Source organism: Syngnathus acus, chromosome 24 (assembly GCF_901709675.1).
Source record: "Syngnathus acus chromosome 24, fSynAcu1.2, whole genome shotgun sequence".
NCBI lineage: Eukaryota > Metazoa > Chordata > Actinopteri > Syngnathiformes > Syngnathidae > Syngnathus > Syngnathus acus.
In genome coordinates, this window is record NC_051108.1 from 3,388,000 (window position 1) to 3,411,110 (window position 23,111).

Consider the following 23,111-nt stretch of genomic DNA (forward strand, 5'->3'; position numbering starts at 1 on the left):
TGCAAATATCAGGAAGACTGGATGTGTTTTTAGGTAGCAGGCTTTTTAAATTTTTCTTTAAATTTGTGGGGTTAAAATAAATGGTTATCTTGCAGTGGTCTACTTCAGAGGTTTCGTGGTCATAGAAAGAGCAACTAATAAAGAAACCTTACAGTTAAGAAAATAAGCACGCTCATTTGAGATGTGTTCTTTTTTGTATCCAAAACGAATCCACACACAAACCAAATTAGTTAGGACCACTTGACAAAACAAAATAATCACCTTATTTTGGAGGGACGAACCGGATCTTGCGCAACTTACTATGGTTCCTTTGACCAGGTTCCAGTGAAGTCCCTCTGGTTTCGGGCTGGATTTGCCAGTTGGTTGTTTTGAACGCAATCATTCGGCGAGTGCTCATGTTATCTCATACTTGAGTATTTTGCGGAGTGACTTGTCGTGGTCAAGCTTGTCGCAACAACTTTATGCAGCTGCCCCATCTGGCAGCGGAGGTGAGTGTTGCTATTATTATTATTTTTAATATACATTACAATTCCGCCTTGCACGGGCAAGGTTCCGCTCAAGTCCCGGGGAATCTACAGCCACTGCATGTCAAACATTTTCTGCTCACGCAACAAATGAAGGCCCGGAGCGTTCGTGATTATTCCGATGACACTTAAACGCCACTCTTTGGTTAAACAGGTGACAGATAGATAACAGTCCTGCAAGAGCTCACCAGTGCGAGCAGAGAATCTTTCAGAGTTAACAGTAATAATACTTTATGAGGTGTTCTGGTCTTTATCACCTTAATAATGTTGTCGTCTGAGTGCAAGGAGTGCCACATAGTCGCGTTTGAAAAACGTTTGTTTACTGCACACGTGGTTCTTCTTGAGTGCAATAACAATCGGAAGGTGTGGGGGTCATTAAAATTAAACAAGCCTTATGAGAACATTTCAATCAGGACTTATCGAGTGTAAACTGCAGCCTGATATCACTCAAGCACGCTGGGGAGATAATTCATATTTTTGTTCTCTTTGTTGGAACTGTCATGATGCATCTATTCATGCATTTTTTTGGGAGGGTGGGCATTTTGCACGACTGTGGTTGTTTGATTTTTTTTCCCCGATGTCTCGCTGATGCAGATATTATTCTCACGGCCCCTTACTCCGCAGGAAATTGATGTCACGTGATAGTTTGTCTTATCATTAATTCTAACAGTTTGGAAATTATTATTTGGGACTGACAGCTGGTACAAAGGTAAATGTACTTTCCGTAATCTCAGTTTGCTGAAATTTAATGATTGTCATCATCGTTTAAAGAATTAGTAGCGCCCTGCGCGTACAACAAATCAATCCTGTCTTGTAATCGAAAGCCACCATCTGTCATTAAAAGACTTAATAAAATCCCTTAATAAATACTTAATAAAATAGAATCCCATTATTATCTTGTAATAATGCATTTATTTAGTCCCCAGATGAACTCAACTGCTATTGCTGAACCAGCCAGGACCCTTCTAAAATCCACATCTACATTTGGGTTGGGGGTTTGAGAAGATTTCAAAAACATGACCCAAATCATACAAAGTTGGCAACAGTAACAAATAACGGGGGAATAGCGTCAAGCTCCACTTTCTGTGTGGGTTATCAACACGGCAGTTATTTTTTTTTATTAAAATTCTCCCACTATTTACTCCCACTGGCTGGCACGGACCACCATTCACTCCTTAACGGAGGAAGGTGCAGCTTCTTGGTGCACAGCCGTTTCATATCCGCTATATTAAGGAGGCGGGGAGGTTTTATCTGGGAGGGATGGATGGGAAACGGCATCGGCCTTGAGCTTTTGTCTTCAAAGCATGGACTTGTCTTTAATGGCTGGGAAAAGGCATGTCATTTATAGTTTGACTTTATTTGGCGCTGACCTTTTGTGCAAAGGGTGGGAGTGAGCGCGTCTGTGAAATATTTGCAAATGTAATTAATGTAGCATGCAGGTGTTCAAGTTTGATATATTATATTTAATTAAAACTTTGGAATGAGCCCCCATTTAGATACCAGTGAATTTGCAACTTTAGCTTTTTAATATTTATCATTATTTGCCTATAAACAGTTTAGTACAAACATGCCCCCCCCCTCCCCCCAGACACACAATGCATGTTTGTCAAGAGGGGAGGCAGCTTTAAAGTCAAGGTCAAAGCTTCTAGCAAAGGCGGGTAAACTCCACATCTGCGTTTACCCCCAAATGGTGATTTAAGAAGCACAGTCCTGCCGTGGTTTTTTATTTTTTTATTTTGTTGTTCGTCTAGTGTGACTCATTTGATTTAGTAGTCACTTAGTTGGAATCAGACTTAAGTTTATTCGAAACGTAATGGAACAAGACTGCGGTTTTTGTGAACTTATTGTTTGTGCAAACGCACAGGAAAGTCAATGACAGCAAAAAGCTTTGGTATTGAATTACTTCTGCGATCAGACCAACGTCGGTTAAATTAGTTCGCTGTTAGTCGGTGTTAAATTTCAAACTCCGCGTACTTCTTTCACTTTGTTTGGTGACTTGATAAACTCCCTGGTGACTGAGGTAAAGTTGAACCGGCTCACTTTGATCCGTCTACCATAATTGGATCGTTTTCAAAGTAAATGTTGTTGACCCCCCGCCACTGGATCACTGTCGTATGAAATGATCACATGATCATCACCAAAATTAGAGTTTTATTTTGAAATACACACAGCAAAAATATATTTACGCCCCAATGAAAAAAAATCCAAGCTTATAAGGTTCTACATATGTAATGGGGGGAGTGTTAAGCCTGCAGACTATGCAGTCTGTCGTGTTTGTCTCCTGTTGGCTCTCTTTTGTGAACTTTCATGTGACTTGTATCAGATATCACTCTGTTTACATGTGTGTACAGTACACAAGTCTAAAAAATACTGCAGAAACAAAGGCACAGTAAATTTACATTCAAAGTGGAATCCTGACAAATAATAACTAATACAATATATAAGATTGATGTCTGCAAAATGTTGTTTTCTTTGTTATTTATATTATGGGAGAACAAATGCACATCTGAAATAAGAACAATAAATTGAAATTATAATTCTAACCTGAAGCTGGTTCATTGTCTTTCCCATTGTTTCGTTTTGTTGTTGCAACTTTGAAGAAGTGTTCCTTACTACTAATCGGTGAACACTTCACAGGGTCACCGTGTTCTGGGAACGTTCTCTCGCTTAACGTCAATGTATAATAGATTTGAACATTTTATCAAATGACGATACTGACATGGTGTGAAGTTCGAATAGATAGATCACTCCTCAGTACGTGGTTAACCTTCACACGAGTGGGAATAAACTGACAATAAATGAAAGCCATGCCAAAAAGGAGCAAAGAATGTTCTCCAACCGGGAGTGAAGACGAGACAGCTGCCAGCCAGGAATGATTAACTCTGCCGGGTATTGCTGTATCAGATGTTGTAAAAGCAAACGAACATGTTCGTTACTTTCCTGGGATCCGCTATGTGTGTGTGTTGCATATCGATCTAACAGGTGTTTGTCTAAAGTACATTATAAATCATATTTCCTCTTCTGGCTAATGACGAGTAAAATATGCAAAGTAGCAAGCAAATTGAACATTAGAGCAGAAAAGATGTTTGACCTTTAACAATAGTCACTTTGATAAGATTGCTTGTGGCTTTGAAATGGATTTGAATACACAGAAAAGGATTCTACAGCAAAGAAAATGCAGCTTTTAATATTATTAATAATAATTATATTACAATTTTACTGTTTTTTGTTGTAAAGTAGGCTTAGGAGGGCCCCATTAAACTTGGTCCGGAGACTGTATCGTTTTTCATTGAGAGACCTCAAAGTGTTGGGTGTATTTAATGCTTATTCACTAACAAAAAAAAACCCACAAAGTGGTTACACTTTGGAATCAATTTCCTTACTTTCAAGTTCCTCCTCACATAAAGCTAGGACTAGGATTTAACAAAGACAAAAAATTCCAAAGGAAAAGTCAAGAGTAGGGTTAAACAAATAAGGTGCGCTTTTTTTTAATGTATTGTCAACAGTGTTAAGACTTTGAGAAATGAGCAGTTTGTATTTGACAGCGTGTGCAAAATATTGTTTACAATACGCAACGCAACGAGAAATATATTTACAGTCCCTTGGGGCACTTGAGGACAATGGCTCACAAGTTTAAAAATTGCATTGGTTATCCGTTTGGTACAAAAGGTCAACTGTGCTGTGACATGTTCTGCTACAACACGCTCTCATGGCTTTTTTTTTTTTAAACAAGTTTGTTTTTCTTGCAGGGATGCCCCTTCTGCCTCTGTGAGTCTTCATGGCTGGTCTAAGCATTAAACATGGTCCCTCCTACGGCATTCTCTTAATTCCCGGATGTTATGGATTATCAACCCAAGCTACACATCTTCATTATGTATAGGCTGCATCCTAACAGTGGAAGTCCGCAGTGATTATAGTTAAGACCAACCAAGTCACTGGACAACTAGAATTAGTCTGTCAAGTTAACCAGTAAAGGAGATTTACATTAGAGCGGCATTGCATCCTAGATTGTATTATCCTACATGGATGATGTAGGATTTCCATTCTTAGAAAGACATTCTTGTAGTTGGGATGGCCACAGACAAGGGTCAGCCCCTCCTTCAGCTCCAGGAGGTGGACTCCAGCCGAGTGGGCTGCCGCATCCTCTCCCCCATCCACAACGCCTCCTCCCCGCCGGGTCTGTCCATCGAAACCAGCCAGCCCATCTGTATTCCCTCCCCTTACACCGACCTCAGCCATGACTTTACCACCATCCCTTTCTACAGTCCAACTATCTTCTACACTGGGCCAGGGCTTTCAGACTGCTCACCTGTGCACCAGTCCCTAAGGCCCTCCTTATTCTGGCCAGGTCACGGGCATATGGGCCCGCCCGGACCGCTGCACCCTTCCCAGGCACGGCCACAGCAGAGCCAGCCTGGTCAAAGTCCATGGGTGGAGTTATCACCAGGTGACTGTGAGTTGACTGCCAGGTAGGACATGACATCATTTGTTGTTCTGTCACCAATTACCCTTCCTGATAAATATATAGAATACGATGCATATATGTATAATTATATATATTGATTTTAACTTTGGACTATTGATTTGATACTAAGATAGTTTCCATTCTGAAGTGATTGAGATAGCTTCTGTCCAAGGTCCAATCTGCATATGTACTTTGTCAGGTCTATAAACATCACAATGTTGGATCAATCTCCACCAGAGCAAGAATTCAGATGATTTTAAACGGTATCCAATCCAAGAATTCAACACAGTACTGTTCACAATTCTCTTCTTCAGGTCGTATTTTTAAACAACAGGTTTCTTATCATCCCAAAATTGCCACTATGTCCTACTGAGCTTTGCAACAAGTGCCTACCAAGATCAACTCTCTAATCGTGGAGAATATTCATTTTGAACTCTGACCTGATTTGCATGTCTCCTGTAGTGTACACCACAGTAAGCTTTTATCGTTTGTTAGCAAGCGCCGGCGTTCCCAGGAGAGCGAGGAAGTCGTGGTGTCATCGGGCGGGAAAGCAGACCTCCACTTCTGTGCTGTTTGCCAGGACTATGCCTCAGGCTACCATTACGGCGTCTGGTCTTGTGAAGGATGTAAGGCCTTCTTTAAGAGGAGCATTCAAGGTGAAGCAAACAGAAACACTTGTCAGTCATGGAATATTGGACTTGACTTTCATCTCCGATTCAGGCCATAACGACTACATCTGCCCGGCAACCAATCAGTGTACCATCGACAAGAACCGTCGTAAGAGCTGTCAGGCGTGTCGTCTTCGCAAGTGCTATGAAGCTGGCATGACCAAATGTGGTAAGCCACATTTGAACATCTTTTATATCACATTTTTCTCATTTTTTTTTTATCTTGTGTTGTCAGGCATGCGCAAAGAGCGTGGAAACTACAGGAACCAGCAGAGGCGGCGCGTGAGCTTGTCCTCGCACAGCAAGACTAACGGAGCACCGGCGTTAACGGAACCGGCGGCCATTACCGAGCTCAACCCACCCGCTTTGACCCCGGAGCAGCTAATACAGCAAATAATGGAGGCGGAGCCACCTGAGATTTACCTGATGAAGGATATAAGGAGACCACTCACCGAAGCCAACGTCATGATGTCTCTGACTAACCTCGCTGATAAGGAGCTGGTTCACATGATCAGCTGGGCCAAGAAGATCCCAGGTAGGTGTGTCTGGATCTGTCGGGAACCAGAACAGATGTTTTGGATAGTCGAGCACCAATCCTTAGAGAGAAATTAAAAATGATATGCTCATGCAGTTGTTTGACTTCCCATATCCGAAAAAATGGCCCTCATCAGATGTTCGGCATGTCAGCGTTACACACATGCTCCACTGTGACCTCTTCAGGGTTTGTGGAGCTCAGTCTTCTGGACCAGGTGCACATGTTGGAGTGCTGCTGGCTGGAGGTGCTAATGATAGGACTGATGTGGAGGTCAGTCAACCATCCAGGGAAACTCATCTTCTCACCTGACCTCAGTCTGAGCAGGTATTTTGTTCCAAGTTCTCACCAAATAACAAGCTCCACGGAAATATTTGAATGCTTACAATACGTTTACTGTCTGTTCCCCCAAAAAGTTTTTACTTTCCTATTAAGCGGAAATAACAATGATTGTGTTTGTGCGGCAGAGAAGAGGGCAGCTGCGTCCAGGGCTTTGTGGAGATCTTTGACATGCTCCTCGCCGCCACATCCAGGGTGAGAGAACTCAAGCTGCAGAGGGAGGAGTATGTCTGCCTCAAGGCCATGATCCTCCTTAACTCCAGTGAGTCAACACAAAAGCCAGACACACACACACACACTGGCGCTGCTACATACGTGTCCAGCCGTACCCTCGCCGAATGTTTTTATGTGTGATGTGGTCAAGTTACAACAAGCTCTGAGGTGCCTCAACTCACAAACCTGAACAGGCTTTGTGTTTTTTTTTTTGCACCATCTTCCCCCAGCACAGCTTCATAATTTCTCATCATTGGTGTATTAGCTGTGAGTCAGAAAATAAAATGAATTTGTGTTACTGGAAAGCACATGTAGTGCTACGTCGAAAAAAAAAAAAAGATTTCATGAATATATCTGGACTAATTTGAAAGAGCTCTCGGAGAATCAGCCCAGCGGGCGAACAATACGGGTCTTCTTGGAGGTGATGAGAAAATGTTCAGATAAAATACTTCCGCCCATGGAGCAGCAGAACAGCTCGCTCAATTACACATTTTCAGAAATAGGCACGTAAAAAGATTTATGCGCTTGTTTTATTTTACCCCTTGATGACTTGGCAGCCAAGCCAGAGACCCAACTTTTGTACACAAATAAAAAGTCAATTTTCAAGCGTATGAAATCCGATTCTTGAAAGAGAGACATTTATACAACTTCTGAATGACAAGAGATTTCAGTGAAGGCTTTTTTTTATGGAAAACAATTTATCAAAAGTCACAGTTTATGAGATTCTTGGTTTCAACATTTTATTTTACAAGCCCAAAGAAGTCATTAAACGGGCTGTTTTCATTTTATAGTTACTGTTTAATGTGTTTCAGTGCTGCGAGCGGGGAAGAAATAAAAAATAACTCCAGATCCTTCCAAGTTGTAAATAATCATCAAAATGATTTGACACAAATATTGTGTGATCAAAAAAAGTGCTAAAAAGATTGTATTCATATCTGTTGACGCTAAAAGCAGAGGAAACGCGCTAAATGTTCTCACTCACCATGAAACAGTAAAAGAGTTCAGGTAGCTATCGACTGACTGACTGAAGACCCTCTGATGTATTTTGCTGCTGAAAGGATGGAAGTGTTCCCGCGGGAGTTTTAACAGAGACCAAAAACAGATGTTGGGCTTGAACGAATCTCCATGTGGACATAAAAATCAAATGGGTTGAAGCTGTTTAGAGGCAATATTTAACCTTTGCTACTCAGGTTCAAATTAGGTTAAAAAGGTGGGCTATTTTCTCTTGGCCAAATATAAATGGAATCATCTTTGTCATGTGATCTTGAATCGATCCCATCCATTTTAAAAATGATAGCTGCTGCAAGATGGCTGTGGTATTAGTGCTTGTTGCTTATCAGCACTCTCGCGATCAAGGTCAAATAGTCCAAATCCCTTTTTTGCACTGCTCTATATTTAAACAGCGCTCCTCACATCTAATCAGCGATGTTGTTATGGTGGACCACGGAGTCATACCTTTCGGAATGATCTGGAGAAAGCATCCATTCGGAAATAAAATCGTTCCCGTCACACGTGTTTTTTTGTTCCCAGACATGTGCCTCACCTCTTCTGAGGGCAGCGATGAGCTGCAGAGCCGCTCCAAGCTGCTGCGTCTTCTCGATACCGTGACGGACGCCCTCGTGTGGGCTATCGCCAAAACCGGCCTCACGTTCCGCCAGCAGTACACCCGTCTGGCTCACCTGCTCATGCTGCTCTCACATATCCGCCATGTCAGGTGAGCCATTAAACACCTGAGATAAATACATAATAGCATCATCAAGTATCGGTTCTTAGTATCGGTGGGTGTGAATGCAAAGTGTCCAACCATGATTTGTGTCTTACCTCGCAGCAACAAGGGGATGGACCATCTCCACTGCATGAAAATGAAGAACATGGTGCCTTTGTACGACTTGCTGCTGGAGATGTTGGACGCCCACATCGTGCACAGCTCCCGGCTGCCCACGAGGGGTTCGCAGCAGGAGGCCACGGAGCAGCAGGAGGAGGTTCCCAACAATCACGAAGGTTCCACAAGCGCCTCCTCAAATTGCTGCACTACCAACAACAGTGATGCCCAGTAGCCATTCAGTCACCAGTTGGCTTTATAACGCATTCACATGCAATGATTTGCATCACTTGGCCTAAAATCTGGTTTAAAGAGAGAAGAAAAAAAAAAAAAGACTGAAGTCAGATTCAGTCATTGAATGTACAATCTCATGATTTTCTTTGCACATCATCCAAAATGTAACTCATGCAGTCCTGTATTTATTGCCTTACCGCATCGAGTCCATTAAATACCACCTTTGTTCTTAATTAGATGACAACTGGTTCTATTGTGGAAAGATAATCAAATTTCAGTCACGATACACAGTGCAAGACAAAAATAACAAGACGGTTTATTTAACTCACAATTGGTCTGTGCAGGGATCATCTTGGAGACGCTTTTATTCTGGGCCATGTTGTTAGTCTTGATCGATCTTTCCTGCTGCTGTGCTTTCGTGTTTACCTCTAAAGAACATTCTAATAGGACCCTTTTATATAAAACTGAAGGTAGTGCCTTAAATCCTGCTATTTCGATAAACGGAATAAAAGAATGACTAACATTTGCCTTAACTATGAATTCAGACAATCTTAAAAATTGGACGACCCATTTGTTTTATATAAAATAATTTGGGACCAGATACACAAAATAGAAGAAATCGTGATGATTTTTATTGAGTCTGCCTGAATATAAAGCCCAAGACAATTTAGATAGAACCCACAAAATGTAGTTAAGTGACAAATATCAGCCAATATGCAAAGTGCCTTAAAACTGGAGGATTGTCCAAATGGCCAGCAGAGGGCGACCTCATTAATTGCAATATGCAATAGGTTGAAATTACCACTCATTCAATTATCATTTAATGTTTACAATGACATGCCAAATTGTGCACGGTAGCAGAGAGCTCAGTCCTTCAGACATCTTTTTTTCAGCTTTTATTACATAGGTGATAAAAGAAACAAAACCGCCTGAACAAATTTCAAAAAGAATTTCCATCAAAATTCTGCCAGTTTGCTCAATGCATTTTCTTCACTTTTTTTTTTTTGGTTAAGTTTATAACCACTACTGTATTTCTGACAAAGTTGCACTTACCTGTTAGAATTTTGATTAAGGGAAAAAAAAAAAAAAAACACAATTATTTTTATATGTGGCTATTGCTGTTGTATGCACTGTTAAAAATAATGAAACGTTCACGGAATGTTTAGTGAAAAGAAAAAAAAAAAATGCCATGGTTGAAAATATGTACCAGTTCAGCCTGTCTGCTTTGTGCTATTTTAACATGAATAATCAGTGCTTTATATCTGGCGGTTACTTATTTGACCACCTTGCTTAGTAACATTTCTAGTGAAAAGACTGCTGGGCGATGTGTTAATCATGAATCATCTCACAAACACAGTACTCATATCTGTAAGCAGCGAGGAGAGTGCTTGTTTTCAATATGATCGGCTTTTAAAAGTCAAAGGTTACACAGATACTAGTCATGCTTCGTAAATGTTCATAAATGTAAACATGTCTGTTTTGAAATGCGCATAGAGTACACTTCAACAATAAATGATTGTGTCATTGGCAAAAACATCAGTTTATTGTAAGCTTCCCGAGTTTGCTTCATTATGCAGACAATAATTTAAAAAAATCCTTTTACAACTCTTAAAGCTCTTTAATATACCGAAATATATAGACATAACAAAAAGTTAATCATAGAAATGCAAGACCATTATATTATTTCTGTACTTAGTTTTAGCAAACATTTTAAGTCTAATTCAATTAATTTAGACAATATGTTCTAAACTAGTACAATTAGGACTTGATAGATTTAATGCCAATAATGTTGCAGAAATCACTGAAAAATGATTCTGTGAAGTATTTGATGACCCAATACTTCTGTTCCTACTTAATCCGTGTGTCTTTTCAAGAATAAATACATAAAAATATATATTTGGATATTTTTCATTGTAAAACTACCCCTTCATCACTATGATGATGCCAGTGTTAGGAAAACGTTACCTTTGTTCCTTCTAAAAGTAGTCAGGTGGGCGGGGGTCCGTTTGTGTAGTGTAACATGGGATGAAAAGATCGGGCAAAGTTGTTGGCGACGGTGCAGCTCGAGTCTCTCTCGGTCCGGGGGACCAAACATGGGAGGAACAGCAGGAAGAGGAGAAGGAGGTGAAACGGGACAGCAGCTTGCAGGACCCGACAGAAAAAGGATCGAGGTGGCGATGAGTCTCTCTTCCCTCTGGGTGGCACACACCAAAACATAGGAATGAATTTAACAAACTGTAATAATAATAATACATTTAATTTAGAAGCGCCTTTCAGGTCACTTTACAAGAGTTAAAAAGTTAAATGCTAACAATATGCTCAAACATGTTTCCCACATTAATTAACAATTTCAAAATCTCATACGACAAACACTCATCGAGGAGATACTTTCGTACCTCTTTGTTTGTTTGACATCCTCAGAAGAATCCCTAGGAATATTTTGACCTCTGTAAGTCTCACACTCCTGCATTTAAATGGATAAATATTTTCAGATGTCAGAAGAAATAACCATATTCGAATCAAATCGAAAAGATGTTGGAATTGGCTAACCAGGCGGTGTTGTAGGATCCTCAGGTCTTTGGTCACATCATTTAGGAGCGACTTCAATTTGCTGCCTGTCACGTGGAGCTTCTCTTGAGCCTCGTCCCCATCTTCTGGTTGGAGTTGAGACCACAGAGTATGCAAGGAGGCCTGCTGGGTCTGCCTCTCCAGAAGCTCCTCCACCAGAGCCTGAAGAGCACAAGTGTTCAACATCTGACTAAAATTACAAACACATTTTGTTGGACAGAATTTTTATTGCTATCTATTTCCATCCAGCTTTATTCTGTTCAGGGTCACGGGAAGCTAAACCTACTTACAAAACAGTTCCTTTAAGGTCACTTGGACTATACTACCAAGAATCCTGCCAACAACTAACGGCAACATTTCATATGATGGTCCAAAGCATAATTCAAATTGGCATATCTACTCTATGTTGATGGAATGCTACACGTCTTGATCTCATTTTACAATTTTATGTCCTTGACTTTATCTATTAGTCTTCAATTCAGTGAAAGCTAAAGCATAAAATCTTAAAGCAGTCTATTTACGTCCATTTTCCAGAGAGTAACCGATGTACTTACCGTGAGGGAGCGATGGTGCGGTTTAAGAATTTGGACAGGTGTCTCTGGATCCAGGATGTCCACTTCGTAGCGTCTGTTCTCGGCACATGGCAGCCATAGCAGCAGAGAATGGAGGCTCTCATGAAACTCCTGCATGAGGGATTGTTTTTAAATTTGGAGTAGTTTGCCTTTTATTGATCGACTATTAAGATAACATATTAAAACTAATTTCTACTTCTCACCTGGCAGCGCATCAGAGTCCTTCTCAAATTGTTCTCCCACTGGTGAAGAAGTGTAGAAGCTCGACTCCAGGCTTGGTTTAAATCAACGAGCTTCTCCTGCTGCTCTGGGACTTGCAGAGCACGCAGATTGACGGACAGCATGATAGGTTTGTAGTGTGTGAACATTTTCTGCATCTCCTAAAAAAAAAAAAGGAAATACAAAACCATGAAAGCATTGCTTTTAAAAATACTAATTGCAGAAACCACAATGTGGCTCGACAAATAAACTTAAATTAACGATCCAGGTCTGCAATTTCCATGATGCCGTGCTTGCAATTATTTCATTTTGGACCTCACATTTTACCTTCATCTCTTTAGCTCTGGTTGCCATGTCAACAATCCCGTTGCTTGGATGCGACTGGTGGAGGCGGTCTAGTTCCGGATGAATATTGTCTAACCAGGAAATGACATCATTGAGGTCAGATGTGACATTTTGCTGGGGGTCGTTGTCTTGCTCGTTCCTGGACTGAGCCTGGAGAAGTTCCCAGCGTTCAATCACCCCTGGGAGAGCAGATACATCAGTTGAGAGGAGAGGGGGGGGGGGTTGTCGTTTAATCCTTTGCAGGCTTTGCTCACCCGACTGACTGTCTGAGACATCCAAGTTAGTCAAGCCAATCTTTGGCTGCTTCTCTTCATCTAGCATCAGAGAAACTCTATGAATGTTGTCACCACACTGGAACATTTGCTGTAATGAAGATAAAACAAAATCTTCAAGCGTCCATACACGACAAAGTCATATTTGGCCCTAGTGGGAAAATATCTGTGAATAGACCTGGTTTATAGGGGTGCTGGTGAGAGTGGGTGGAGCCTCAACGTTGCCTACACCAACGTCAGTTTCTTCATCTTCTGGTGATCGCCATATCGGAGACTCATAGGCGCCCATCGACCTGCTTGATACTGAAACACAATCATTTAGAGTGAACCCATAGAAAATAATACACTTGAGTCCATTTAGATAAAATATCTTTACCTCTTTTAAAAACAAAATTAATACCTTTCTGTCAACCATTTTTTATTCAAGCTTTTGTCTCATTAGTGTTAACAAATATGGCCTGTGAAGTTGCAGCTGAAAAAATTAAACTGAGTAAAATAGACAAATGACATTTGTAAAACTAAAGTGGGCACATTAGCTTGCGGAAAAAGACAACAAAAGGGGACAGTAAATGGAGGCTGATGCTGTTCAATAATTATTATCATTACCTTATTTAATGGGTTATTGGTCTGTTATTTATTCATCGCTCATTTTATTTTATTTATTATTTATTATTTATGGTTTGTGCCTTCTTGTTTTCGTTTTGTGTCGCCTACTTGTATGTCTCGTCACCGTGGGATGGAGGAAACGGAATTTCGGTTTTCTTTGTGTGTCTTGACATATGAAGGGATTGACAATAAAGCTGACTTTGACTTTGACTTTGACAGAGAGGGAGGACTCAGAAGTATAAAAGCTCACGAGTACTGGCAGCTAAGAGAGAGGTGGAGCGAAAATCAATTTAGAAGGAACATGTAGGAAACCTCATCAGGAATTATGAAAAACAAGTTTATAGTTAGTGAAAGGATATAAAAGCGTCACGTTGACCCGGTTCGTGCTACTTTTTCAATCAAGAATGTGTCACAGAATAGAAAAATGAGAGTGAAAATGTTACTTGGCTTTTCAAGCGGCCACAAGAAGCAAAGAGACAGCAGACGCAAATGAGCCAGAAAATATTTGTTGGGATAAAAAAAAATAAAATATGAGTCTAATAAAGAAGCAACATCTTTCGGGAAGCAGCCTGCAACAGATGTGCACACTCTTCAATCCTAATCTAATTCACTTTTTTGCGGCATCTGAGCAAATAAAATCAGAAAATCAGAAATGAAGGAAATGATTGTATCTCACCGAGAGAGAAAAAATGCAACCATATGCAAAAAAAAAAAAAAAAAAAAAAAAAAAAAAAATAGAAATATGCCAAGATTACATCATATATTAAAGCATCACCTGATATCGTGGAGGGCTACATCATAAAAATCTTTTTATTTTCCCACCTGACAACGCACTGAAGTAAATTCCCTCTTCATCGTGTCTTCCGTCATCTTCGTCATCCTCATGGGAGGACGACCCTCCGACATCTCCGGTATGGTCCCACTCTAATGGCAGGGAGTCGACACTCACAGGTGTCTCCCGCCCCGATTGCTCCAGCGGAAAGGTCAGCAGGTGCGAAGGTGTGGCCGGGAGGCTTCCTTGGCTCCGCCCAAGCCAGGGCCGTCCAATCAGCTCTAAGCTGGACTCCAAGGAAAAAGTGTTGCCAAAGGTCTCTGGTTCTTCTGCGATGATCTGAGTTGAAAAATACATTTCTCTAATACGGGACAATTTGATAAATCATAAAAATCGACCTCACCGGAGGCTGGCTGAGACGTTGATGGAAGCGAACCAGTCGGCTGAAAACTTCCTGGCAGTAGGAGTGAAGCTCCTCCAGTTCTTCCTCTATCAACGCAGCATCCTGAGGTGAACTCTTCTGGATGAGACTTTCGCCAAATACTATCAGCCCATCAATCTGCTCCGTGTTGAAGATGATCTCCTTCTGGAAACTCTGCGTGAAGGAAGATGCATGAAAATACCACACTGGATAAAATACCACACTGTAAAAAATGAACATGTCGGAAAAATACCGAAACGTGATGCAAGCTAAGGTATTGTAACGGAACCCTCACGCTAAGCTGCTGTATCTTGTGATGAACGTCGCTCTCAGAAAAGTGCTCGACGTTGGTGAGCTGCAGGTCCAGTTCTGTCAGCCACACCAACATGCTCTCCCGAGTGCTTTCAAATTCTTCTCTCTGACTGGTGAAATGCTGGAACAAGAAGAAAAGAGGAAACTTCCAGATCTGTTTTCCAGATATTCATCCATCCCGTCCGTCCCTGTTCCTGAACTTGTACCTTGAGCCTGCGGAGGATGACAGCCACTCGTCGGTGCAGAACGTCCCAGCGCCGGTTGCCTTCGTGCACCATAGCTTTGAGCTGGCTGGCGCGGTCCGTACGATTCTCCCGGGTCAGACGGCGGTATTGGTTGTTGACAAGTTCTAACTGGGTCAGACGCTCATGTACCTGCCTTTGGAAACCCTAAAAGACACACGAATTTGGATTGAGGAGGTCGTTTTTTTTTAGTCAAACAAGTCTCAACTTACCTCAAACTTCTTCAGCTCTTCCTTGGCAACTGTGTAAAGAACATCTCCCGTTTTAGGATTGGCAGCAGACTTCTCAGCCATTTTAAGCCAATCCTCAAACTGTGAATAATCCTCCAGGAACTTGCACCACAATCTCCATGTTTCCTCAATCCTACAAGGAGGCATGAGATAGAAGTTGGGTTATGCATCGAAACCAGGTGATCTCTGAGTTCCTACCTGAGCCGCCTGTCTAGAGCCATAGCACAAATGGTCCTCCAGCGCTGGTCGAGGCTATGACTAGTTTCCTGCAGGGAGTCGCTTTCCACGTCGCCGATACCTGCGGCATCTTCGTCCCTCAGCAAAAGGTCGCACAGGTTCAGGACGGACGTTACGCCTTCCGTATGCTGCTCTATGTCCCGTTGCAGCTCCTGAGCAAACACACGGGCGGCAGACGAGTCCACAAACACGCAGAAGAAAGACAGCTGCATGAAGCAACCGCTCCCATAATTAAACAATGGCGAGATCACAATGAATACTTAAACAAAAAGATGAGAGTGTCGAAATAAAGGGATCAATTCAAAGTGTGTCCTACCTGCTGCTCAGCCAACCTTCTCTGTATTTCCTGATGATGACACACACTATAGGTAATGGGTCTGGAGAGTTCAGACTCCACACGTGAAAGCCAGGAACGCAGGTTACTCATGTTTTTATCCAGTTGCTGCACTCGCAACAGAGTCTCCTTCAACTTTGTCACTCTAAACACACACACATGGAACCTCAAGTTTCTCCATTTCTTTGACACGCCTAAAGAAAAAAAAGTTGAAAGCGGCTTTTCATTTTGGATTCTCAGGTGTCTTCCATTACCATAGCAGTCTCCATGGCAACAGACCCCCTGACTGGTGTCATAGTAACGCTCTGGACAATAGAAGCTCTCCCCCGGGACTGAAGTGTGCCCCATTCAGGAGTTTTGGAGTAAATTCCCCCATTTGATCCTTTCTCTCGTGTTGAGGACCATTAAGTCGATGTGGAGCTGGAAATGCTTTCAGCTCAATTAATGAACACTAAAAACAACTCGGAATAGGGAGAAGGGTCCTAACACGTGCTGAGCTTCAAGCATGAAACCTCAACCAAGCTGGGTTTCCCTTGTGGAGTATGTCAAAGTACTATTTTCACACAATGATGAATGAATATTGTCGCTATAGCAACAAGTGATATCTCATTTACATATGGGAGAAAATAGGTTGAGGAAACTTTGACGTGTTCACAGGGAAGCCGAGGATCGAATAACAACAAAAACAACATTTTGCTCTTGAAATATGATCTTGAATGACAATGCACACACTGCCTCGACTTGACATTCAGGTTTAATGGTGGTGAAATACTGAAGACAGTATAGTAGGTGTAAATTCCCCCTCTGCAGCACCATCACGGTCTACTAAATTGTTCCTTGCTCTCATTTGCTCCTCTATGACCTTAGACAGCTCAACAAAAGCCAGAAGCTTAATGCGCTGGCTGAACAAAGAGACAAAACCCGGTCAGGGGTCCATCTGAGAAGAGGTTTGAGGAGCAGGATGGCTCGAGGGGAAAGCTGTAAGATCAGGTTGGTGGACAAAGTAGAACAAGTTTGCAGGAGGGCTTGAGCATTGTGTTAAAGTATACGCGATTTAAAAAAAAAAAAAAAAAGGCCAGTCTGAATTTTCTCTAACATAATTATTTTTTTTTTTTTACACAAAATTCCATTTTAGCGAGAACTCCTTTGGTAATGCTAATCCGGTCAATCCGACTTGTTTGCAATTTAAACAGCATTATACAAAAGATGAAATCAATTATATTTTACTATCAATCTTATTGCTGGTACTATTGGATGAAACATTGTATTTAACGAGGTGCCAAACATAAACAAATAATACTCTAGCATTTTAAAAAGAATTTATGGACAGCTATCCCCGGTTGGTGATAATGCTAAGGAATATTTTGAATACTTTCTGTTCTTCGGTGAGCGAATTCTAAACAATACAGCATTGTTACCATTCATAATTTGCTAAGGGTGTGCCCTAGAATGCTCTTTTGCAATCATGCTATCAGGATCACTGATATAATTGATGCTGACAGGCCACGCCCCTTCGCCCACCCTCCCCTCACAGAAAAAGAGATGGACATATGGCCCTGTCTGAGATTCCAGCTAGAAGTTTTTGTCTTGTTGGTGTGGCTGGGCTGATTCAAGCAGCTGCTCTTGCAGACAATGTCTTGCGGGGGTCTCCTTTATGATAAGGTGGGGGTCTAACCTACTTTGTGACCATTACAAGTCATGTTTTCCTGACAGCTGCAGAGCAGGGCGAGCAACAGCAGGTGGATGGACGACCATTTTTTTTGCAGCCTTGTTGAAATTAGCACGTCAATTGCATTTTCACTCCTATTTTCCTGCTGCTCAAGCCATTGGAGTCAATGGTGAATCTCGGACATCCAGGTCGAGCACTCACCTGGCCTCGATGTGGCTGAAGAGGTTGTGCCATCTTTGGTTAACTTCTTGCAGGGAGCCGCACACTTGAGTCTGCTTGGCTTCGTCGCTGGCTAATAGCAGCTGCTCTCCCAGGTGCTTCAAGTGGCTTTTATTCTCACTGAACAAATTGATTTCCTCCATACAATCCTACAGAAAAGTTATAAAAACGGTCCTGAATAAAAGGGTTAATCCATTTCCTTTAATGAAAGAACAAATTAAAAAGCTCCTTCAAGAGGATTGAGTAAGAAACTTTCAAACGGTGCTAATTTCCTTCTCCCCGGCAATCCGAAACGACACACCTTGAATTTTCCACATTTTGTAAACGGAATGAACACGCCCGGTGATGAGACACAAAGGTACAAAAGGCTCAGTGAGCCACTGAAAGGACAACTGTCGTGCGTGAACAAAGCCATTCCATTCCAGTCCGCCATCTGTTCCAATCACCATCGAGCGAGCATGTTGCATATATACGGATGCCAGCAATGTGCATTTACAGTTTTGACCAGACTGATCAGCTTTTGTTCTATGACCTAATTGAAAGACTTCGTAAAAATGACAGACGAAAAAAAAAAGCTTGTGTTTTTTTCCCCACATTCAAACTCAAAAAGGACGAAATGTACCGTCTAAATGTCTCCAAATTACCTTTTTCAGCTTTTCCACCATTTCCTCAATGCTGAGATCTGCGCTGTAGCACACCTTGTTCTCAATCTGGGTGAGCCAATCGCAGAACTCTTTGTTTTTGTCATTAAATATTGTCCAGGCGTTGAGGCGGTCAGCAATTTCCTGCCTGCGTAAGGACACCTGAGAATTGGGAAATGTAATGATGGTGAGATCATGCGTAGCTAAAATACTGCATGGTCAAATATTTCATTTCAAAAGATGTCAACTTGTCTATTAGGATATGCAATGCTAAGAAGTAGTTGCACACAGCTTGAACAAATATTGCTCAAGTCTGAAATTGATTACATAAACATAACTAACTCAGATGAATGATGAGATGATGTCACCAAACCGAAATGTCAAACCAAATGCTGGAGGATTGTAAATAACACTAATCGTATGACAGCGATCCAAACATACTTTGAAATCATGCCCCGCTGTGACTGTGATTAGATTAGGGATGACATCATTCTAAAGCGACTGGATGTTCAGTTTGTGTTGGGAGGCGATGCCGTGACATCATCGCTGCATCATTGCTTTTGTGTCTATGATCTTTGATTGGTCTGCCTTTACATGTTTAAATGAAAAAAAAAGAATTGAAACTCTGGACTGATGTTTTGGTCAATCAATTAAAATGAGAAACAAAAAGCAACACAGTTTTAGCACAATGAATGTTATTTGTCGTTCCTGAAATACATTTGAGATATCCATCACCAATTTTCAAAACAAAAATGTTCCATTATTGTTTTTGGTATATAATATAAAACTGTCTTTCCTGTTAATCATTTAATCTCTCATTAATCCCGAACGGGGAAAAAAATCTTCGCTCGGGTCTGTCTGATTAACAAGGTCCATTTTCCTCATGACAGCTTAAGGTCACGAAAAACATCATATTGGCACAGCAGAGGCGGTGATGGTCTTTTGTTAGGTTATTTGAAAGGGGCTATATTTTACCGTTTGGTGGCATTTATTTGATTTAAATAAGCCCCGGTTCTGTTTTAACACATGATTTGTGGGTCTCCTGGACCCTTGAGTATTAAGGAGGCATTCAGAGTTGTTGTTTATGCTTCCCAATGAAAACAATGGACGCTGCCCCCTGAATCACTTTATGCCATCTGGTTGTCGGAGCCATTCCAGTGGCTTCCCCCAACATGCAACCTGTTAACTAGATGGCTTAGAATCAAGTCTCATTACTGCTGCCAAGGTGACGGGATCCATTTTTAAGTAGAGTAAGTCATTGCGCAATGATCTTGGTTCATTGACGGGATGACATAACGGTTTTTCAAGAACAAGCGCATGTTTGTGTTGGAGCCAGAAGATTTAAATGTAGGAATTTGACCCAGACTGCAGTAGAGCAAGTTTCACGGCATGTGCAGGATCAGCTACGCTCCATGTGATTAGTCAGCAAGCAGGTTGAGCTTGTTAAATGCTGAAAATTTGGATCGGACAACAACAAAAAAAATAGTCAGCCTTTTTCCTGGCAACTGCTGTGGTGTGGGGGGAAAAAAACCAAACATTACATTTTTTATGCTGACCAGGGAATGGATGAAATTGCCAGGCAACTTTTTTGAAAACATTTAAATGAGCTGCAAAAACTTTCATTGTAAAAGTTGCCAAGGGGGAAAAACTAAAAAGATAGGGTAGGTTTTCATTTTGATGGCAAAACCTGTCAGTCAACATTTTTATTGCATCTGATTGTACAGAAAAGTCATCTAAAGTTTTAAGCTGAAAACTACAAGCTTACTGAAACTTTTTTTCCCTTTCACACACTCTGATCACATAAATGGGTGTGTGAGGCATTAAAACAATTTTCCTTTCCTCCTCTCACTGCACCAACACTGTCCTGTCATCTTTTGCTTTTTCCTCACCTTGGCGCACAGTTCCTCCCACTGGATGTGAAGTTGTTCAAGTTGCTGTTCCAGCAGAGCAGAATCCGCCGCCGCCACGTACTGGGACAGGTCAGTCTTCATGGAGGTCAAGTCTTTCAATCCACCGGCTAGATGGCGCAAAGAGACGTCTGTCTTCTGCATGGCACAAATACGACAGGTAAAGAAAAAAAAGTCATGCGGCCATAAAAATGTACATACACACTTTCTGGCTCCTGTTCTTGCTGTGACCATCCGGATTAAAAGGGCTATGGATGGGACAGGGGGGGAGGGTAACGGGGGTCGAGGGCTAAAAGGGGGAGGGGAGCAAAGCCATGAGGGCATTTAACAAGGGGAAGGGGAGTAAACTCAAAAGTACTCTGGCAGTTTAATTCGGGGGAGGTTGAGCACAGGGGGGAAAGAAATTGCACCACCACTCTGGATGTATTTTTATTTCTAATCATAATTGAATACTTAGTAATGCTTTAGTTCAAAAGTCCTTACATATGACCTACCACTACGTGAAATAATTTATTTAGAGGGAGCCCCTGAGCAAAAAATATTTTTTACTGCAGCAACTCAGATGATCAAACCAACTATTTGCATTCCATTCCGATGAGTGTATCAATACTTCAATCACCTGTATGAGCTCCTCTTCCTCAGACTCGTCCATCTTCACAGGCATCGGCCTCTTCAACTGGGTCCTCAGCTCATCCACTTCACACATTCTTCCGTCGATGTCGTCCTGACACCGTGACCAGTTCTACGACAGAGATGCACGACTCGAATTAAAATAGTTTGTTCCGTTTTGTCACATTGCTATTTTGCATTTTTCACGAGCCACTGTGATGGAATGAAAGGACCCAGCTGTCTCGGGATGTGGATCACGGATAGATTTGCGCTGTACTTTGATCCCTCTCGGCAGGAGCTTTGTGCTCGGACTCACGCCATGCCTGCATGTGTGTGTGTGTCTGCATTTGTGTGTGTTTATGATGGGATCAGGAGCCTGGATATGGGTCATGCAAAGCTGACCCCACCCCTCCTACTACACTAACCCTTGCTCATGACTGTATGTCCATTAGTCCAGAGCTTGCATCTATTCTTATAAAACTTCTGTGCGTGCTCTTCCAACTTCCCCACATGACTCTCGGGTCTTTTAAACAATCACCGTCACATCATTAACTGAATGCAAATGACACCATGGAAGGATTGTGTTACTTATGGAATTACCTCAAGTGTAGCGCTGACGAGGCTCCTTCTTTTTTGGACCAACGAGTTCGTGTGTTTCCAGGCCCCTTCTACGGCTTGAATATCCGACTCCAGTCGACTTCGACTGTCTGAGTCCGACGTTACCTCACATAAACGTCTGCCAGTTTCCAATGTCGCCGTGAGTATGGTTGAGTGGTGCTCCAGAGCTTCCTTTATACACTTGAGAGAGAAATGTTGAATGTCAACTTTAGGGGTTAGTTAATTAACACTTTCGAACTAACTAACCTGGCAATGATGTTGTGATGTGGCGGGTAATGTAGTGATTGACAGCAGGGTGTCAACAACTCTCAGTGTGTTCCTCAGAAGCTTCATGCCACGTTTAAAGATCGTCCACTGGGAGATTTGTTCTCTCATTGAGGCCCGGTGCTGGCCAGCCAGCATCAAAAACCCGAACCACCTCTCTCGCAGATGGACCGCTTGCGTCAAGAGCTCAGATCTGGAGTAGAAGTCAAAGTTGTGGTACGGAACCCCCAAAACAAAAACATTGCAATGGTTTACATATCCCGAATTTAGTCGCATTATTGAGTAAAAACGGATATCAGGGTTTTAGAATCAATAGTTTAGGACTTAAACATAAAAACACTAATAAAACAGCAAGAAACAACATGCACATTAGTCATATTTCCTTCAACCAATCCCCAAATGAGCATAAAACCGGTTGGATTTTACGACTGTTAACAGCCTTTGGCACTTCCAACATGCAGAGGAAAAGAAAAAAAAAAAAACTTTCCTTTAGACCTCACTGATAATCTTTGGGCTGTCCAAATATCAAGAGACCACAAGCAGGATTTATAGAAGGATCAAGGAGAGGGACATTGAGCTCTTCCAAGACCGGAAACATCTGCAAGTTACGACAATTTGGTCGTATCCAGTGTCTTATACCCATTGAGCAAAAAATCAAATGCAGCTGGAAATGGCAGATCGCTTCATTTTATTGATAATGGTGTCGGACCCCACAAACATAATTATATATGTGTACATAATAAATAAATAGATATATATAAATAAATAAAATATTTTTATTTATTTATATATTTCTTTTATATTTATATTTTTATATTATATATGTACACACATATATATATATATACACATATATATATATATATATATATATATATATATATATATATATATATATATATATAAGATATATATATATATTATTGTTCTGACCTACCTTTCTTCTGATTTTTCCTTTTCCAGGGACTTGATTGCATTACAGAGCAGACTCTGGAGAAGCTCGTGTCCAGTAATTATTTTAATCTGACGCCTCTTTATGGGTGAGAGACAAAAAATGACAACAACTGTAAAATGTCTTCTTGACAATCTGGGCACCGTTTGCGCAACCTTGTACCTGATGGACAGCAAGTATCTCTTGGTGGTTGAAGCCACTTGGAAGTTCTGACTCCAGCTCCTCCAGGATGAATATTACCTCCTGATACTTTTGATGAAAGTCTTGAGAGTGCTGATGCTCACGTTGCAGAGTTCTGATAAAAC

General features: G+C 41.4%; 2 protein-coding genes across 8 annotated transcripts in view; one reads left to right on the forward strand and one right to left on the reverse strand.

Annotated features, from left to right (window-relative positions):
* The first annotated feature begins 311 nt into the window (after nucleotides 1–311).
* Nucleotides 312–10,030, forward strand: esr2a (estrogen receptor 2a). The gene is made up of 9 exons (XM_037243932.1): nucleotides 312–488; nucleotides 4,274–4,993; nucleotides 5,485–5,645; nucleotides 5,710–5,826; nucleotides 5,893–6,192; nucleotides 6,378–6,516; nucleotides 6,657–6,790; nucleotides 8,272–8,455; nucleotides 8,570–10,030. The coding sequence occupies exons 2-9, from the start codon at nucleotides 4,596–4,598 to the stop codon at nucleotides 8,796–8,798; spliced, it is 1,662 nt and encodes a 553-aa protein (XP_037099827.1). The 5' UTR covers nucleotides 312–488; nucleotides 4,274–4,595; the 3' UTR covers nucleotides 8,799–10,030.
* Nucleotides 9,804–23,111, reverse strand: part of LOC119117611 (nesprin-2) — a 29,713-nt gene continuing 16,405 nt past the window's right edge. For all 7 annotated transcript variants that reach the window (XM_037243931.1, XM_037243930.1, XM_037243929.1 and 4 more), the window contains 23 exons: nucleotides 22,969–23,101; nucleotides 22,792–22,886; nucleotides 21,837–22,047; nucleotides 21,573–21,770; nucleotides 20,983–21,105; nucleotides 20,346–20,501; nucleotides 18,460–18,618; nucleotides 17,798–17,964; nucleotides 15,910–16,072; nucleotides 15,555–15,745; nucleotides 15,339–15,489; nucleotides 15,091–15,273; nucleotides 14,868–15,005; nucleotides 14,555–14,746; nucleotides 14,202–14,490; nucleotides 12,952–13,076; nucleotides 12,756–12,864; nucleotides 12,484–12,680; nucleotides 12,141–12,317; nucleotides 11,920–12,048; nucleotides 11,348–11,527; nucleotides 11,194–11,261; nucleotides 9,804–10,991 (listed from right to left, as the gene is read on the reverse strand). In XM_037243931.1, coding sequence (XP_037099826.1) covers nucleotides 10,784–10,991; nucleotides 11,194–11,261; nucleotides 11,348–11,527; nucleotides 11,920–12,048; nucleotides 12,141–12,317; nucleotides 12,484–12,680; nucleotides 12,756–12,864; nucleotides 12,952–13,076; nucleotides 14,202–14,490; nucleotides 14,555–14,746; nucleotides 14,868–15,005; nucleotides 15,091–15,273; nucleotides 15,339–15,489; nucleotides 15,555–15,745; nucleotides 15,910–16,072; nucleotides 17,798–17,964; nucleotides 18,460–18,618; nucleotides 20,346–20,501; nucleotides 20,983–21,105; nucleotides 21,573–21,770; nucleotides 21,837–22,047; nucleotides 22,792–22,886; nucleotides 22,969–23,101 — 3,742 coding nt within the window. In that variant the 3' untranslated portion in view covers nucleotides 9,804–10,783. The remainder of the gene's footprint in view (nucleotides 10,992–11,193; nucleotides 11,262–11,347; nucleotides 11,528–11,919; nucleotides 12,049–12,140; nucleotides 12,318–12,483; nucleotides 12,681–12,755; nucleotides 12,865–12,951; nucleotides 13,077–14,201; nucleotides 14,491–14,554; nucleotides 14,747–14,867; nucleotides 15,006–15,090; nucleotides 15,274–15,338; nucleotides 15,490–15,554; nucleotides 15,746–15,909; nucleotides 16,073–17,797; nucleotides 17,965–18,459; nucleotides 18,619–20,345; nucleotides 20,502–20,982; nucleotides 21,106–21,572; nucleotides 21,771–21,836; nucleotides 22,048–22,791; nucleotides 22,887–22,968; nucleotides 23,102–23,111) is intronic.

Coding starts and splice junctions, on each gene's coding strand:
- esr2a (XM_037243932.1), top strand. CDS start 4,596: ATGGCCACAGACAAGGGTCAGCCCCTCCTTCAGCTCCAGGAGGTGGAC. Junction 6,193..6,377: donor CTGGGCCAAGAAGATCCCAG/GTAGGTGTGTCT, acceptor TGACCTCTTCAG/GGTTTGTGGAGCTCAGTCTT. Junction 6,517..6,656: donor CCTGACCTCAGTCTGAGCAG/GTATTTTGTTCC, acceptor TTTGTGCGGCAG/AGAAGAGGGCAGCTGCGTCC.